This window comes from Micromys minutus (assembly GCF_963924665.1).
Source record: "Micromys minutus genome assembly, chromosome: X".
Classification (NCBI taxonomy): domain Eukaryota; kingdom Metazoa; phylum Chordata; class Mammalia; order Rodentia; family Muridae; genus Micromys; species Micromys minutus.
In genome coordinates, this window is record NC_137970.1 from 1733579 (window position 1) to 1753118 (window position 19540).

The 19540-nt window shown below is 36.0% G+C and overlaps 1 protein-coding gene across 1 annotated transcript in view; it reads left to right on the plus strand.

Annotated features, from left to right (window-relative positions):
- The window catches only part of TAB3 (TGF-beta activated kinase 1 (MAP3K7) binding protein 3), a gene marked incomplete at its 3' end in the record, with an annotated part of 53789 nt that extends 34774 nt beyond the window's left edge, over positions 1–19015 (plus strand). Inside the window, exons 3-8 of the mRNA XM_080910800.1 lie at positions 3366–4824; positions 5800–5960; positions 10322–10415; positions 12835–12918; positions 16226–16327; positions 18867–19015. Of these exons, the coding sequence (XP_080766926.1) occupies positions 3366–4824; positions 5800–5960; positions 10322–10415; positions 12835–12918; positions 16226–16327; positions 18867–19015 (2049 nt within the window). The remainder of the gene's footprint in view (positions 1–3365; positions 4825–5799; positions 5961–10321; positions 10416–12834; positions 12919–16225; positions 16328–18866) is intronic.
- Between the last annotated feature and the right edge of the window lie 525 nt (positions 19016–19540).

A 19540-nucleotide genomic window follows, 5' to 3' on the forward strand; every position in this document is an offset into this window, starting at 1 on the left:
TAAGGCCAAAATATGGATGCCTCAGTCCTTCTTAGAAGGGAGAATAAAACTCTCATGGGAGGAAATGCAAGGTCAAATAGAGGAACGGGGATTGAAGAAAAGATCACTCAGAAGCCGCCTCACCTGGGGATTCAACACATATGCAGTCACCAAAGCCAAGCATTATAACTGGTCCCAAAAAGTACTTACTGGTAGGAACCAGACAGAGATGCCTCCTTGGGGACTATGCTAGAGTCATATAGATAGAGCTCAGCATGCGTACATATAACCAGTGGTCGGAACTCGGGGACCCCAATGAGGTTGCTAAAGAAAGGACCTAAGGAGCTAAAAGGGGTTACAATCTCATGGGAAGATAACATCATCAACCCACCAAACCCTCCAAAACTCCCATAGCCTGAAACACCAACCTCTGTGTGCACTTTGAGAGACTCATTGATCCAGTTGCATATGTAGCTGAAGATAGCAGTGTCTGGCATCAATATTAGAAGAGACTTTTGTTCCAGGGAGGGCATGTTGTCCCGAAGTAGGATAATGACAAGGCAATGGGGTGGAAAGGGGGATCAGAAGAGTGCACCTTTGTGAAGGCAACTGAAAGGGGAGGGGGGATGAAGGCGGGCAGGGTAAAGGGATAACACCTCAAATATAAATACAGAGTATCTAATAAAAATTATACAAAAATAAAAAAATCAAATTTTTGTGTATATATGTGCATGTGCGGAGGCTATAAAAGGACATTATTTGCCCTATTGTATCACTTTTCACTTTACTCCATTTAGTCAGGGTCTCCCCTTCAATCTGTACCTAGCTGATAGTATGCCAAACAAACCTAATGGTCAGCATGCCTCAGCAGTTCTCCTGTCTGCTTCTTTTGGCACAGAGGTTACAGGCACAACATAGTCACACACAGCTTCTTTTATGAGTATTAGGATCTCAGCTTGGGTTCTCATGCTTACATCTTCTTAAATATTTTTACCTGTTACTAAGCCAGTGGCCCACACCTTTAATCCTTGCTTTTGGGGGAGAATGAAACAAAAGGGTTACAAGTTAGAGGACACCCTGGGGAGATTAATGGGACACTGTTTCAAAAATGAAAATGACAACAGGAGAATGTATAACTTAGTGGTAGAACATGTATAAAGGCCTAGGATCAATTTCTAGTTCTGCATAGAAAATTATAACCCTTGTATCCAATTAAACAACTTTGAACTCTGATTACTCTTTGACATGTTTATTCTTTTTTTGTCAAAACATTAAGCAAATCAATTATGGCATTTGAGTCTCCTCTGTACTGTTGCTTTTATAGTAGTTCTGTAACAATAATATTTACATAGTCCATATTTGTAGTTTAAGTTTTCCTGTATAGAATTTATTCGTGTATTTTTACATTAGGCATGCCTGTGAATATGTTGACAGTCTAACTTTTCATTGTTTGTATTAGAATCCTTTTTGTAAGATTACTATTGGGCTTCCTGATTTGTTATGTAAAGAATAAGGCTTCAGGGTTATTCACAAAAAAATACCAAATACTAAAAGTATGCCCCCCCCCAATTTTATACATTTGTTAAAATTTTGGAATAGTTTATTTACTATTTGTTTTTCTTTCTAGTATCTGTTACTGACTCAATCTAGTTATCAGTCTATCTGTATTCTTTTGACTCCAGATTTTTTAAAATTATTTTTTACTTTATGTTCATGAGTATTTTTGTACATGTGTGTCTATATTATGTACATACCTAGTGCCTACAGAGGCCAGAGGAGAGCCTTGAATCCTTGGGACTGGACTTAGATAGTTGTGAGCCACCATGTGGTTGCTGGGAATTGAACTCAGGACCTCTGGAAGAGCAGTCAGTGCTCTTAACCACTGAGCCGTCTCACCAGGCATTTCACATTTAGTTTTAATAGGTAGCTTCTTGCTCGGCATGATTTTTCAGGCAGGACAAGAAATTATATTTTGCAGTCTTAATTCTTCCTAAACATCAATTAGTACGTTTTTCTGTAGTATTTTTTAAATACTTTATATAAGGCAAATCAAGTTACCTATGTTTTTCATGAAGCAAATTCTTTAAATTACTTAGAGTTCATTTTGCAAATGTTTGCTAGACTATTTTTTTATTAACTTCCTTAAGCTCCAGTTTAGTAATGTTTTTTTCACAACGCATCCTTTCCTTTGAAATTGCTGTGTAGAAAGAGCACTGACACTCGAGACCAGGAACCTAGAATTGGTTGTATGGTTAACTAGTTCAGTGGCTCTGGTGAGGAATGCTCCTTCCCAGTCTTCTTTCCCTGCATCTGGAATTGTCCGTGGGATTGTGGAAGAACTCTAAATTTCCCTCAAAACTACTGTCACTTCATTGCATGTCCTGTGGTAGGCTTAAGATCTTATTCAGGTTACTGCAGAAGTAAAGTAGTTCCTTTCATTTTTATGTAAAATGCACTTACGTATGATAACATATATGTTTGAGTTACAGAGAAAGTCATGTTCATTAAGTTTGCTAATTATTTCAAAAGTAGTGAATAATGTGGTTTACTTTAATAGATGAGAGTTCTATATTTTAATGGAAACTTAAAATGATTTTAAAAATTTAAACTAAGCATTTGATTACTGTACATTGAAACTTCTATTGGAATTGTTATCTGTGCACAATTAAAAGCTATTTCAAGAATATTAAATTGCTGTTCAGCTTGTACAAACTTGGAATAGTGGTTTTTATTAAGGCAATCTAGATATGGTTGCTTGTTAAATTCCCATTAACTCTGGCAAAATCACAAAGAAAGACATGGGTCAAACTATAGAATTTTGCTTGTTGCTCATTTTTCTTACTTTGTTTAAATCTTTGCTAATGATACACATTAATGTTATATGATGATAAATTTAGATGAAAAAAGGAAAAAAGTATGACATTTTATTGTTTAAAATCTTCTGGAATATTATTTTTACTTTTTGATTTTGATACGTTTTAAAACTAAAGGATGGTTTTTTTTTTTCATTTTTATCAGGTTAAACATTAATGATGGATGTTACAGCAATTGTGGTGAATCCAAGAGTAGCACAACATTTTAAGTTGTTGAGCTGCAACAAGTGTAAAATGAGTCCTGGATTTGGAATGAGAAAACTTGGGGTTGAGTCCCTGTGTTCATTAGTAGGTGCTTTACATTTCTGTAGCAGTAGTGGTAGAACTAGCAATGTGAGTTAATGCTTATTCTTCGGATTGTTTAATATTCCTTTTGTAGGACGGATGACCATGATGGGTTTTATGGTTAACATACTGCGCTCAACTTATTCTATGACAGTGTTTATGTAACTGACTTCCATTCTTAAGCTTTGTTAATCTTGCCAACCTTGTTTGTACCATTTTCTCCCATAGAATAACAACAATCTAGAAGCCTGTTGTCGAGCCCTTTCCCAGGAGAGCAGTAAATACTTGTATATGGAATACCATAGTCCAGAAGACAATAGAATGAATAGAAATCGCCTTTTGCATATTAATCTGGGTATCCATTCTCCTAGTAGCTACCACCCCGGAGATGGAGCTCACCTTAATGGTGGTCGAACACTGGTACATAGCTCAAGTGATGGACATATTGATCCTCAGCATACAGCAGGTAAACAGCTGATATGTTTAGTTCAGGAACCACACTCGGCTCCAGCTGTTGTGGCTGCTACTCCCAACTATAATCCATTTTTTATGAATGAACAGAATAGAAGTGCAGCTACTCCGCCTTCACAGCCACCTCAGCAGCAATCTTCCATGCAAACAGGAATGAATCCGTCTGCTATGCAAGGTCCTTCACCACCGCCACCACCTCCATCCTACATGCACGTACCTCGGTATAGTACAAATCCAATTACTGTTACAGTGTCCCAGAACCTTCCTTCTGGACAGACTGTACCAAGAGCTTTACAGATTCTTCCACAAATTCCAAGCAATCTCTATGGATCTCCTGGTTCTATTTATATTAGACAGACATCTCAGAGTTCATCAGGAAGACAAACTCCTCAGAATGCTCCATGGCAGTCCTCACCACAAGGCCCAGTGCCTCATTACAGCCAGCGTCCTTTACCTGTTTATCCACATCAACAGAACTATCAACCTTCTCAGTATTCTCCTAAACAACAGCAAATTCCTCAGTCAGTTTACCACTCACCGCCTCCTTCTCAGTGTCCTTCTCCCTTTAGCTCTCCACAGCATCAAGTCCAACCACCCCAGCTGGGTCACCCAAGCTCTCATGTGTTTATGCCACCTAGTCCTTCAACTACTCCACCCCACCTATATCAACAAGGACCTCCTAGTTATCAGAAACCAGGAAGTCATTCAGTAGCCTATCTCCCTTACTCAGCATCCAGCTTACCCAAAGGTTCTATGAAGAAGATAGAAATTACAGTTGAACCTTCTCAAAGACCTGGGACAGCAATAACTAGAAGTCCGTCACCCATCAGTAACCAACCATCTCCAAGGAACCAGCACTCACTGTATACAGCTACCACCCCACCTTCAAGTTCTCCTTCAAGAGGGATATCTAATCAACCAAAACCTCCATTTAGTGTTAATCCCGTGTATATTACATATACACAGCCAACTGGACCTTCATGTGCTCCATCACCTTCTCCTCGGGTGATACCAAACCCAACAACAGTTTTTAAGATTACTGTAGGCCGAACAACAACCGAAAACCTTCTAAATTTAGTGGACCAAGAAGAACGATCTGCAGCACCAGAACCTATTCAGCCCATTTCAGTGATACCAGGCTCTGGGGGAGAAAAGGGGAACCACAAGTATCAAAGGAGTTCTAGTTCTGGATCAGATGACTATGCTTATACACAAGGTAAACGTTTCCTATTTATCGTCATGTGTGATAGATGATTGAGCGTAAGATTGAACATATTTAGTTTCAATTAGATGCTTAATGTATAGTAAATGTTGCGTGGTAATATAACCAAGAGTAAAATTATTGTTTCAGAGTCATCTATTTGCTGTTTTAAAATATAAAACTGTGAATATGATCTTTGTAATCTTGTAACCTAATAAGACTTTATTGGCGGATATCATTCGTTGGTATAAAATGTAGACAAGTATAATAAGTATATTGTGAAATGGATACATACATCATGGATCGGTTTGTTAAGTCAAAGAATTTGAGTCTTTTATAAAAAGATTGGAAGGGCATAATGTTATTTGTAAGTGATATTATAGGAAGTAGAATTAATGAACAAATGTATATTATTTAAGTAAATAAATGTTTATAAAGTCTAGTCTTTTTTTCAAATTGTACTAGAATATATGAGAGTTTAGCATTCTTTCAGTATTTAGAGAAGGGAACTGATTATAATTGTGATTCAAAATACTTGATGTTAAGCCTTTATTAATTTAGCAGTCTGTGTATATGTTTATGAATATGCAAATGTGGGCCTGCTGTGCCATGTGGAGGTCAGAGGTACTATTCTCAGGAGTCAGTTCTCTCCTGCCACCTTGTGGAGTTTGGAGATGGGACTCAGGTCTGCATGCTGCTGAGCCATCTCACTGGTCCTGAAGCATTTTAACACACACAAGTATAGATAAAGAGGCTCTCAGGAAAACTAAATGTTACAGAACAAGAGGCATGAACAGATGATGTTATTTTGGTGGCAGTTTAGAGCTAAATGAAAGCAGAAATGGATGTGGCACAGCATTATTAAGACCTTAATGTAAATGCTGATGCCCAGGTCAGATGAGACTTCTGGTCATTGACAGTGTGTGTAGAAATTCTCCTGTAATTTGTTTGCTGTAACTTTCTGCAATGACTTTATCTGTCATGTTGTAGCCTTGCTGTTACATCAGCGAGCAAGAATGGAGAGGTTAGCAAAGCAATTGAAACTTGAAAAAGAGGAGCTAGAGCGCTTGAAAGCTGAAGTTAACAGTATGGAGCATGACCTGATGCAGAGACGGCTTAGAAGAGTCAGTTGCACCACTGCAATTCCCACGGTAAGGCATCTGTTGCAATATATAGTGATAGGAAGATATGGACATTCTCTGTTAAAGCCATTTTTCAAGTTCTATTCCTGGCTAAATTCTTTGTAAAAGTAATGAATCCAAGAGATTTGCCCCCAGCAGTTCTTGTCAGATTAACCAAATGTTTTTTATTTACATTGCACTTACACAGGATTATGGTTATTTTCAAAGACTGGCGGTTAAAATGTAGCATTTACTGCAAGAATATATGATAACAAAAGGCTTCATACATTATTCTTCTATGCATAGGCTGCATAGTTTTTTAATTGTTTAAAGCGAGTTTAAATACGTTACCTACTAATTTTGACAAAGTATTGGTGGTAGAATTTCTTAAGACATGGTAGTTTATTGTGTGTAATTGTAGAAACTAAGATATTCAGTGTGGACCATTAATGCTCTGGTAAAGAATTTTTATATATTTAGCCTGTTGGATAATGTAGTTGATTCTAGTAATGTCAAATAACTTTGAAAATCATTAACTCTGTCTCCTTTGACATGTCACCTTTTTGTATAATTGATCTTCTCACTAATCAATAATCATGTATTCAGTGTTTATGAATATGATATGTTAGGGACTTAGTACTTACCTATTGGTGAAAAGAAGTAGACTTCAGTGGCAATTGGTCTATTTGCTTATGGGTAGTGAAGGAAATTGTCCAGTAACTGGTTTTATGAATCAAATCAGTACCCATCTCCACTTTCCTTACATCATCCTGGAATGGCCTTCCAAAACTTCACGTGTGTAGATCCTGTCTGTTTTCAAGGGTCTTCATTTTCTTTCCCTCTCTAAACTTGGGGTAATCTGGCTCTTCAACATATATGTGAAGCTTCTTGTCCTTGGGGTGGCTGCAGCCACTTTCTTGGAGACTTTGTCCTACATTATAGACAGAAAGGAAAGGGGAAGTTATTTTTGAAGGGAAAAGAATATAAGGTAATTAAGGCTTGAATTCCAGACAGCCTTACTTTCAAGAAACAGTAATTAAAGCTTCTGTGCTTAGGCCTGAAATTTCTAATGAGTTTACAGAGGTTAATGAGCATAAAGGTGGAGTGCTGTGTAGGCCTTGAACACTGTATTAAGGTGCTTGAGCTTTATTCTGCTGTTAGAGGGAAGCAACAGAAACATTTTAAGGAAGAAGATTCTTGAGAAAGAGGCATATTCAATGAGTTAATGACTTTCTGCTGTTAACTATATTCCTCAAGTTAGGCATTATTATAAAGGAGAACTTTAATTATATAAAGCACTGAAAAATTACAAAGTTAAATCACACAGTGATGTTAATAGAATTAAGTATCTTTTCTGATTTTAAAATCTTCATTGATTCTTCTGCTGAGGGAAGTTAGCAAAGGGTAGTTAGGCAGCTTGTAATCATTTAAGGATCAGTACTTAGTTTTTGTCAATACTTTGTTTTGAAACACCTGGTCCTTTGCCCCAGAAACAACTCACAGACTGTGTGAGGTTCAAGAAAAAAAGAAAACAAAACAAAACAAAAACAAACAAACAAACAAAAAAACGTCATGCTCAATCCTTACACACCAAGAACACGTTGACTAATTCCGGGTTACACCCTGTTTTACATGTACTTTTTGCTCATTGTAAATAGTAAGACCTTAATGGAGAGTATCAAACCTTAAAAAAAAAGAAAAAAAAAGCACTGACACAATTGTATTTGTATTTATGCAAAATTGTTTAATTTTTTTTTCTTTTATCTTTGTTTTTTAAAATAAAGTTTAAAAAAAAAAAAAGAAACACCTGGTCCATTATAGCTCCTGCTAAATAAACCTTAGTTTTAAAATTAGGAGTACAAAACTGTCTGTTATAGTATTAATTAATGCTTGAAATACGAACACCCACAGTTTATATTGCAGTTTTTATTGCTGAGTCATTTCTATTTCTTTAAAAGGGGGGGGGGGACTTGGTAGACCTTTCCAAGACTGTAGTTTATAGTTTAAATTAAACGAGTAATAAAGCAAGTGTAGCTGTCCCTTACCTGGAGAAACTACAGCTTCTTTCAGTGCCTTATCTTAGACTGTACTGCATGCTAGGACAGTAGGACATGGCTCAGGGGTGGCTGCTTTGTCATGAAGGTTAAGTCAGCCAGTGGATTTGCAAGCACAAGTTTGAATATTGCTTTCACTGCTTCTGTCAGTCATATAGTCTCAGGTATATAACATCTGTGCTTATTTTTTAATCTTTAAAATATATATAGTATAATGCCCATGGTGAGGGATTTTATTTAGAATTACATATGGCATGTTAAGCAATTTGTACAATATCCAACAAATAGCAAGATTATAAACTAGCTTGGTAACAAAAATGCTGAAAACTTTTGCTTGAAATAGATAACACAAATCGGAAGCATTTTATAAAACAAATTTTGTTTTAAGATAGCAATAAGGTAACATTTACAACTAACTTGGTAGAAAAGAAACCAAAAAAAAAATCTAGTTAGAATTTCCAGTTTGTTAATTGAGTTTCATTTGAAAGAATACCCATTTGGGATTGGGAATCGGAGTATCTCTGATACTTACTAGCTATATTGACTTCTCATTAAAGGGAGGTGCTAAAGCTATGTTATAATATTGTTCTCATACAGAAGCAATGTATGTAGTATGTCTTGGGTGTCATTAAGTACCCAGCAAGAGTATATAAATACCAAAAAACTGACACTTTTTCTAACAGCTACTCACCTCCCCCTTGCTTAAGTGTAACATGTATTATTAATATTTCCATGATTAGTTACAAAGCATCAATATTTGAGCCCACTGTAGCTAAAACTCCTCTTTCCTATTGCAAAACATATAGGAAGGATAAGTTCATAGGTACTGAACTCACAAAGTAGGGGTCATATGTTCCTAGGAGGATGAAATTATTCATGTTGCTACTCAAGCATGTGTTCTCTATACCATTTTAATGTCACTTGGCAAGCATTTTACACATTAACATCCCACACTATGTCCATAGGAATGAAGAAAGAATACTAAATGTTTCCAGATGGTTCTTGTTGATGCACTAGCATTCTGAGGACCCAGAACTTTTTTCTTTTTCTTTTTTTTTTAAGTTAAAATGCAGTTTGATATTTTTCTTCAAAATATTTGAGACTAAATAATGATGGTTATCTGTAAGGTCATGAGATAAGTGGGCACAAAGCACATGTAAAATTAGCAGTCTTCAAATGCTCTTAAATAAGTAGGTCGTGTACAAATAATATCCATAAGTTGCTCTTAAGCCTTTTTACATCACTGTGTTGAACTTTGGTCCCTTCTTGTTTCTGGACATTGCCATTTACTCTGTTAGAATCTCCCAAAAGCATAAGGCATCCTATGCTCATATTTAGTCCCCTGTAGAACATGTTTAGCCTTTGGCAGAATACATGTTTTGACAGAACCAATCTTTTTCCATCTCTCTTTGCCTCTGTCTCTCTGTTTTTCTCTCTCTGACTCTCTCCCTCTCCCCCTGCCTTCTTCCCTTCTCCCCCCTGTTAGTAGGTAATTGAACATTCTACTTCCTATAGTTGAAATTACCCTAGTAATTTAAGCAGATACCTTGGCTATGTGGGAAATGCTTCGGTATCCATACCATTAGAATCCAGGCACAGAAACTGCAAAGAAATTAAAGGCTCATAAGAAAAAGTTTTTTTTTTCCAGTTATTGAAAAGACCCTAATGATTGGAATGGACTGGGCAGACTAATGTAGAAGAAACAGAGGAGTATATTGATACTTGATATTTCTCTGTGTTAAAGTGTTTCTCTTGATCTAGAAAACAAGTTTCTGTGTATGAATTTACTTAGTGATTTTGTATAAGTTCTGGCTCTACCACTTACGAGCTTTATACCCTTAGGAATCTTAACCTCTCTGCTGTTTTCTCATCAGCAAATCCATGCAATATTACCTATCTTAAAGCTCCTTTTTTAGCAGGAGTGAGAGAATTCTGGTAAACCTGGTACCCGAAGCTAAGTAAGCACCAACTTTTACCAGGTTAGACAAGACTAAAATCATGAACAGTGCTAATTTAAAGGTTGGTTGTTACACTTTCTTTACCATAAAAACATAAATAAGGTATTTACTGTGTTATTACAGTAAACATAGCTTTTTATGATAGAGCAGAGTTCAATTTGTACCCGGCCATCATACATGGTGTTTGTTACTATGTGGCCACATCGATGTCCTCAGTGAACTTGTGACTTCAAAAGCGTACATAGACCTGCTCTCTTACAGACAAGGCTGGATTCTTAGTTATACCCCCATCAGATCAACTAATGTGAAACACAGTTCTTAAATGTTGGGCTTGATGTTGACTTTCCCACAATTGCTATTTTGGGTGCTTTCTTACTAGCCTGAGGAAATGACAAGATTGAGAAGCATGAACAGACAACTCCAGATAAATGTTGACTGTACACTGAAAGAAGTTGACCTCCTTCAATCTAGAGGTATAGACTTGATTATTTGGTAAACCATAAGTCATAGTGTGGTATTTGAAGCTGCTTAGATGGCAATGCATTGGGGTTCATAGATTTAAGGGCAGGTTTTTATGTAACTATTGTAAGAATGGCTTTAAAGAGATTTCCACACTTCATGGATCAAGGTTTCAAAAATAATGTCACTTCAGCAGTGTCATCATTTATCCTCATTGTTTTGTCACTGAATGTGAGGGTTTTGTAAATTGATGGGTATGATTTCTAAGACATAATTTATATTATGTGATAGTCTTCCAAAATCTGACAGAAAGGGAGTCCAGAGTAGGATATCTGAGTTCTTGGATCCATGTTACAGTAAAAGCTCTCTGAAGTTAGCCAGCTCATCAGATGACAGGACTTGCTCTCCCGTATACTGACACTCCCATCGACTACATGCGATGCATATGCTAGTTAGCTATGCTTCTGCACTTAAAATTAATTTTTCATAACTAAGAAGAATTCATGAGAATGCTTCTCTTTTAAAAACTCTTTGGCTTTCATATAGAGTCAAACATAAAATTATAGCAACTGTAATTAGATTTGAATGAAAACATGCAGAAAGGGAAAGACTTTGTAAGAAAGTGTTCTTACTATATATCACATGCTGCATTCAAAAGAAACCAAAATGCAAAATTATAAATCAAGGCTCAGCAAACTAGGGCCCTACTGCCTGTTTTTATAAATAAAAGTTTTAACCAAACAGGCATGCCCATTTTGTGTACCAAGTGTCTGTCTATGGTTACTTTGTGTTTCAAGTAGAGTTGAATTCTTGGAACATGTTGTACCGCAAGTCTTCAAAACCTCAGTTACTATCTGCTCTTTGACAGAAAGTTCGCTGACACTTGGCTTTAAGCTACCGTGGAAGACAATATGAACTATGCTTGTTCAGCATCAAATGTTTGCATATATGATCCCTGGGGATTTCAGTCTCCAGCACTGCATAAGAAAAATAGAAGAACACAACTATATGTTACATTCAAAATGTTGCATAATTATACTTACATTCCTTTCCTTGAATCCACCTACTCCCAAACTTTAGTATTTTTAATTACGGCAGCTAAGAGAGCTTCTACAGTACTTTAAGAATAGTATATAATAACAGTGAACTAAACAGTTGAACCAAAGATAACTAAGCATATGGAACCATCTGAATATGAAGCTAGGTTCTCATTTTCAAAGCCTCATTACTCTTATGCAGCCTACTAGCTTTATGCCAGTAGTGAAAGAATCACTATGCATACTATGCAGGGTATATCAACCACTGCAACTATATAAATACATCAGTTTTAAAAAAACTGATATGGTTTCTGAAGCAAAGTCAAAATCAATAAATAACATTTGATTAGGATGATTACAGTATGACTTGTAACGTAAGTTCCTGATGTTACATGTACAGCAGTTATTAATACGCCAAGTAGCGTTGTGTCTTTCAGGAGCCATAAGATTTTTTTTAATTCTCTTTAAAATAGCCTATTCAAGTGAATGGAACTTTGTTTAATAGGACCAGTTAAGGCTATTTTAAGGAACGAGCTGTGTTTGGTATGAATTGACCAAATGAGGTCTTTTTGTACTTAGGATTTAGACATGCTTAAAGTGTCCAGATACCATATTCTCTTTTTAAACTGCTTTTTGTCAGTAGGGGATGCACTTTCAAGTAGATGCCAATAGATCATTGTATGACTTGATGAAAAGCAGCTTAATATTTGATTTGTAGTAAGGAAATGTTTCATTGAGGGGAAAAAAATCTTACAAATAAGAAACTCAATACAGTACAGCATCCTTTATGTCCAAGCTCAGGTGGATTTGGGTGCAACAGGCAGCATCTAGGAGTGAAGGTGAGAATGAGAACCAGCACCTAATGCAATCTCACCTTGAAGGAGTCTCAGGGTATATCACTGATACGGACATTTTAAGCCAGAGAGTGAACAGATCTAGAGAAAATTTTGTAGTAGCAATTCTCCAGGCTTGTTTACTCTAAAACGTGTACAATCATTGATAAGTCCACATGGTTATATAGCATATACATTTGGCTTCTTCCTTACATAGCTTTATGATAAATTATGAAAAGAAGTGTCAGAATCTTCTTTCATGTTTTTTTCATTAGACCAAACAGGTCCACCATTCCTTGCTACCTATATATTGAATCTTCCTTATGGATGCTAGCCTTACACTTAGAAATATTTCTTTAGGTATATATTATAAATAAACAATGTTCTACTGCTCTGCTTGGATCTTTCCTCACAACCATAAAGAAAACAGGATAGTATAATGACATTTGAAACTCTAGGAAACATGTTCTTTTCCTATCTTTCACCCGTGTATTTTCTTTTTAAAAGATCAAGTAATAAAAGAACAACTCCTGAATACCTGTGGTTTCTTATTTTCTTTGTAGGTAACTTTGATCCAAAAGCCATAAATAATTTTTATGACCACATAGAACCTGGCCCAGTTGTACCACCAAAGCCATCTAAGAAAGGTGAGTAGATGTGATAGCCCAAGTACTGTAGAATTTGAATAGATAGTCACTAGAATATGGTCCTAATAAAAAGCTATCTATATTAATGTGGAAATAGTAAAATAATCCCCAAACTTTATTTTTTAGTAAACACCAAAAGTAATGTTAGAATTGTTGTAAGACATAATGCTGATTTCTTTAACATAAAAAAAACTCTACCCCTGAAAGAAAAGTCTTCTAGAACAGTGAGGATCTTGAACAATCCTCAGCATACATTGTACATAAGAATTCTTTTGCTGTTTGATAAACAGTGCAAGCTTGAGTAATAGGGACATGAGTGTTTTCTCGTCAGGAACAAAACAAGTCCGAAGTTGTTTTCAATATCTTACAGCAAGTGATTGGATGTAGATTGATTACTCCTTTTCTTCCCTATTCTTACAGTCCTTACTGTTATATATTTTCAATATACAACTAATCTTTAAAGTTCATATTTTAATCCTTTTGCATTGAGTAGTTTAAGACAGTTTGGTTATTAAGACATACTAAATAACAGAGACTGCGTAGATTCTACTTCATTTATAGATTGCAGCTTAGGAGCTGCTCTCTTTATTGTTTTTTACTAGTGTAGATGTTTCATCTGACCTACATTTGAAATAGTGTAATGATTTCTAAAAATGAGTCAAAACGAACTTCAGTGGATGACTGCCAAGTACTAAATTTAGCACTGTGGCAATGTGGTATGTAGTTTCAAGCTGAAAGCCTCTGGGTTATAGATCATTGATCACTTTAGCCCTTTAGGTTCATAAAATAAGCATCTTTAGACTTGATTTTGCCTCAGTGCCTTCTAAAGTGATTTTTCTTCCAGATAGCCTAGCAGAGTTACATCTTAATGAGCTACAATTAAGTGAGTCAAAGGCTGTCATAGAAGAATTGACTAAATTCATTGGAAATGACCAAAAATCCGAGCAGTCCACCACATGTAAAATCTTGAAATTTCCTCAATAGTGTCATCTCCAAGGAACTAGATACAAAGCCATAACTTTCTAAGTTCAAGGACAATGAACTATTGTCTTGGTACTAGGAATGAGGTCAGGGCTTTAGATATACTAAGATCCTCAACTGAGTCTTTCTGGCCCTTAATTGTTATGAACTTTGAAGAAAATTTGATGTTTTGTTTTGGTGCTGGAATGTTATAATAAACAAAGCAGAGAAAAGTGAAACAAAATTAGTAAACTTAAAGGTGCACTGAGTACATTGTTTTTAAAAAGTCCCAATATAGTTTCAGAATAACAGTCTGTTGGTCAGTGAATTCTTCTAATCATTTTAAAAGGGTAGGGAACAATTTTGAACATGATTTTTAAAAAATAAGAAAAGGAAAAACTGCTTCACTTTTGTGTTCCTAACCTTCCAAATGAATCCTAACTCCCCTGCTCCTGTGTGCTAACTTCTTCATCGAAGTAGTGTGTGTGCTCATATTAATGGACCTATCACCCCTTTGTATACAAAGCCCAACTTATCTTAGAGTTTATTGTTGGATTTCATCTGTATTAATGAAACTAGCCGATCCTGATTCCAAAACCACACAAAACCCGATTCCAAAACCCATTCTTACAAAAGAAAAGGCAGCAGATGCATGTACAGGGCTCTGCTGCATGGCCAATTCACTGCAAATGAAACTCGCTGATTCTGATGTGGGCACTCTGTGTAGTCATAATGGGTCCAGTTTTAAGCAGTTTCTCAAATATTTAAGAAATGCACAATTGTAGATAAATAGATGATCCTACTGTGACTCCTGTCCCGAGGAATTCATACTTTATGTGTGAAGTCTTACCTATCCTTATGAATATGTTCCTACTTTAAAATTTTAGTTGAAGTGAGCTTAAAGCATATCTTACATATTATCAGTGACAGTATAAAATGATTCTGTTATTTACCAAGTAATTTTAAGCCTTTAATCACAGAGTAGTAAAGTCAGATATATTTTCTGTTAAGCACTTTATTCCATTTTGAAGACCGTCTTATAAACTATATGCTAGGTTTACAGATGTGCACCGCCATACCTACCATCATTTTTCTGAAAACATCTCTAAAATTAGTACAAATTGACTGCAATACTGTTTGCTTAAAAACAAAACACTATCTAAATAGACTCTACAATACTTTCTGAGTAAGAAATGTGCTAGAGGACTAGTGGACAAATGAAGAGAGGCAACAGAAACCTTTGGGATTGGCATCTGCAGTTAAGGAACACAAGTCTTCAAGTAACTCAGCAACTCTCCCCTGCACCCTCATTGCAAGAACCGTGAATAACCTGCTTGTCATAGGACCTGAGCAGTGGCCTAGCTCACTGTCTTCAGATTTAATCTCTATACCCCAGAGAGGTGACCTGTTCAAATCCTGACCTGTGTCCTTTCTAAGATTTTTGTGTGGGCCAGTGAAATGAAGGCATGTGATATTAATGTGCCTTTCAAATGTAAGACAGAGCTTCACCACTTTGCAGCCTAAGGAAACATTTACTCTGCTCTTACTTATTCTGCTAATACAATTCCAGCTAAGCGCTTAACTACCATTCTTAGAATTCTAGAGCAGTGCTTTCCAAAGGTGCATTTTACTGAGGGATTCCATACAGAATCAGGACTCTAGAAAATGGAAGGTCTTTCTTTTGCTCTTAAAGGCAAGCAATATGTAGTGTGCTAGTTGTTGTTTTTATCTAATACAGTAAATTCATAGCATATATGAACAGTATTCTATGATTAAGTTAAAATCCCTGAAATAAGTTGGGTCCCCATGTTTGTCAGTACATTGTAGTATTTTGTGTTGCTTCCATTTATTAAGTAGTATTTTCTGTGCCTTCCAGTGTGTTCTTGGCCTACTAACTGTTGTCATCACCGTTGCCTGTGTTGTCTTCTTCCTCTTCTTCATTCTTATTCCTTCCATCTTCTTTCTTTCTTCATCTTCTTATTTTTACTTTTTGGTCCTTTGAGACAGGTTTGCACATAACCCAGGCAGACAACTTTTATGTATAGTTTAATTTTAGACAGTACATTTTTACTGAGTGGTTTAATCAAAACTATAGTTTGCCTTCATATTTCCTTTTAGTTGCTGTCACTGAGTTTTTACTCCAAGCATATTTTTTCTGCTGTGACTTAGTGTTTGGGACAAATATTTGTGTAGCTTGTACAGAAGCATTATGTTTACATTTAACCTCAGAGACAAATGAAAGGTCATGTGAAGGTAGGAGAGGTAAATTCTCTCAGCTGAGGGAGGAACGTGAAAAGTCCTGAAAATTGATCTCGTCCCCTCAGTACCTTTGACTTTTCTTCTGCAGACTCCTCAGACTCCTGCACAATTGAGAGAAAAGCCCGAAGAATTAGTGTGACTTCAAAAGCTCCGGCAGATATCCATGAATCCCAGGCAGCGGCTGCAGATGGTTTGTACCTGTGTCTCTGGAGTGTGTTATCCTATACAAGTTATCATAACTAGAACATGCCTTCAGCTTTACTTTTGAAAATTATAGTTCATGTGCATAATGTTTAGCAGATCCTTGGTGCTGGCTGAAAATTGGTTTAAAAGATATTTTTCTTAATTTCTGTGTGCATTATATTCACACCTTGAGATATATATATATATATATGTATATATATACACACATACATACATACATACATACATACATACATACATACAGCCACATGGAAAAACTTCATTAGAGAGGCCAGCTCTCTAGTAATAGTATATAAAAAGGAATGCAAGATAATTTTCAAATGAGTTGCAAGTTCTGAATTTGGTAAAGCTTTTTAAACAAATGGCTAGTGCTTCTTCAGCTCTATGTGCTGCCATTCAATTGAAAGTGGGTCTCTAAAAATATTAATATATGTTATATTAAAGACTTTTATAGTATGCTTAATAAATGCTAAGTCATCCTTAGTTTACAAATGAAAATGTAACATTGTAAGAAAGAACAAGATGCATGGAAGTACCTTGTATATTTTTTCCTTTACCATTAGAATATGTTTGGAATATTAACTTACCTACCATTGAAACCCTTTCTTTTGGGGGAGGTAGTTTGCACGGTAAAATTTCTTTTTTTAAATTTTTATTTAGTATTTTTCTTACAACTTTATTTAATAAAGAGAGATACATATACAGATTTTTAAAGGCATTTTGGCATAACACCATATGAATATTTTTTGTCAGTACTTGATTCTTTTAGAGGTTTGATAACATGCATTGAAATCCCACTAGTTACCATAAGCATAAAGAACATGTAGGACAGAACGTAACATGGAAACCCTTTCTATTTACTAATTCTAATTATTTGCCTTTCGAACACTTTGTCTTTTGTATGATTAATACTATACAAGCAATATTGATTAAAGTATTTATGAAGCTCTTTATTATGAAAATTATTATGTAACTGGAAACGTATTTCAGACCTTTATACAGTTGTTAGTATATGTGCTACATACAGTGTTTCCTCCATGCCTTTTGATTACACTCTTCACTTTTCCTCTTCACTGCTTACTTGGATAGAAATATTTTCCAATAAATATTTTCTAAAAGGTAGTCTGCAAACTGCTTTTAAGTCTTCTATAAAGAAGATTGTTCGTGCAAATCAGAGTAAATATTCTAAAATAGTGCTTTGAAATGAGTTGTATAGATTTTTATACTCAAATTTTTTGGGGGGTCAGTTACCTCATAGTGATTCATGACTTCAAATTAAGTCAGTATGATACTTTAACAGGGAAGAGAGACACAGTAAGAGTCATCAGATAGACGTGAGTTTATGGGGTTCAATGTGGCTTTTTAGTTACTTGCATTGTTTTGAAAACTTTTTTCTACAAACTATTCGGAATTGACACAAGGATGTAACAACTTACAGTTTTGATTCTTTAACCTCACTCTAGTACTATTTATGGAATAACATGTCAGCTGTCTTAGGGTAAAATTTTGAATTTTGGAGCCTGAAAAACCTTCTATAGCAGTAGTTTATAATCAGTAAGGTGGCTAAAAGTAGCAACTGAAACATGTCCAGCCTCTGTTTGTCGTCACAGGAACCCACCTAGAAAACACTGGAAACCTTTCTATTCACTGAGCTTCCTTCTGAATAGGGACTTTTCGCACAAAGCAGAATTGCCAGACGAGTTCTAGAATAGCCCTTTTAAGCATAAGGCCAGAGAGAATTAAGATTAACAGGAATACAGGTTTTGAGTTTGTATTTTCATGTAAGAAGCTCGCTTTCTTAAACTGCTAGTTTGATGTACCTGGTAACACAGACCTGACTCTACATTTTATGTTTCACTCTTTTTGTAAACTGGATTTTTATATTGCCAGGTATAGGCATTTTTCAAAAAGTAATACATGTACAACATTTTTTTTGACAAGGGGGAAGAATTCTGAAAACAAAAGAATCATGTATATAGAATGACTCTTAGCTTTATAAATAGCTGTAGTCTTTTTTCACTATTCTGGGAACAAATTTGTCTTGAATCTTACTTGCCATGAAGAATCATTAATATAAAGCACACATATATCTCTGAAAGCACATGTCCTGTTGAAGAAGATAGCCATTTACTAGACTATGGCCAGTACTTGCAGAGAGGGAATTCAAAGAGAAATAGAGTTCTCTAAATATGCTGTCACATATTTCTCATTTTTTCCTGTTTGGCTAGAATATAACTTAATTATCTACATTTATGGGTAATAAACTAGAAAGACCATCGATTATGGACCTCTCTGATCCTCCTCTTAGAGCACCCATGTGTTTAGAACAAAGCGGAACATGTATGTAGCTTCTGGCAGCTGTTGTTTCCAATGTGGGATTACTAATTAGCTTACTCAACGGTAAGATAGGAAGTGCTTCCTTTTGTTCTGTGGTAGTTTGTCTTTTCAATTTTGCTCAGTTTGGGTTTTGCTTGGAGAAATGTCTTGATCTAGCTTTTTTTTTCTTAAATCCCCTCTTTCCTCAGAACATTTAAGTGGCTGCAAACAGAGTCCTCGGATACAACCCCAAGATGAGGATTATGAAGGGGCTCCATGGAATTGTGACAGCTGTACCTTTCTCAACCACCCTGCACTGAACCGCTGTGAGCAGTGTGAGATGCCTCGGTACACTTGAATTCAGAAGAATTGACACCAGGTTGAGAGTGAAACTTTGAGCACTCGTCGAAGGAAAAGGAACCTTTGGGATTGTGTTCATCTGCCCAGCCTTTTCATTTCTTGATTGCATAGGGGGAGGTGGGGGAATGGCGCCCTGGCCACTGTCTCAAGAAAGGAAAAATGGGGAGTTCTTTCTTTTTTCCTTTCTTAACTCATTACAGAGAGGTAGAAGGGGATACTTGAATTCACTCCTGCAAGAATGTACGCAGAAATGTTAAGGGCTCTTCTGTGGAATCCCAATTGTTAAAGTTACTGCTGAGTGGCTCTTCATTTCTAAAGGTGAACTTTGGATTGTGGTAGGACATGTTACAGTTTATGCAGACAAACTGTGAATTCCAGAGCAGACTTACTTGGTCACAGCTCTCTGGAAACCAAGGCTCCCTGTGCCTCTTCCTGCTGCTTCCTGTGAAGAGATGGACAGGAAAAAGCACCCAGGATATGCTTTATTTTCTTTTTTTTGCAAAATAATGAGTTTATTTGTAAT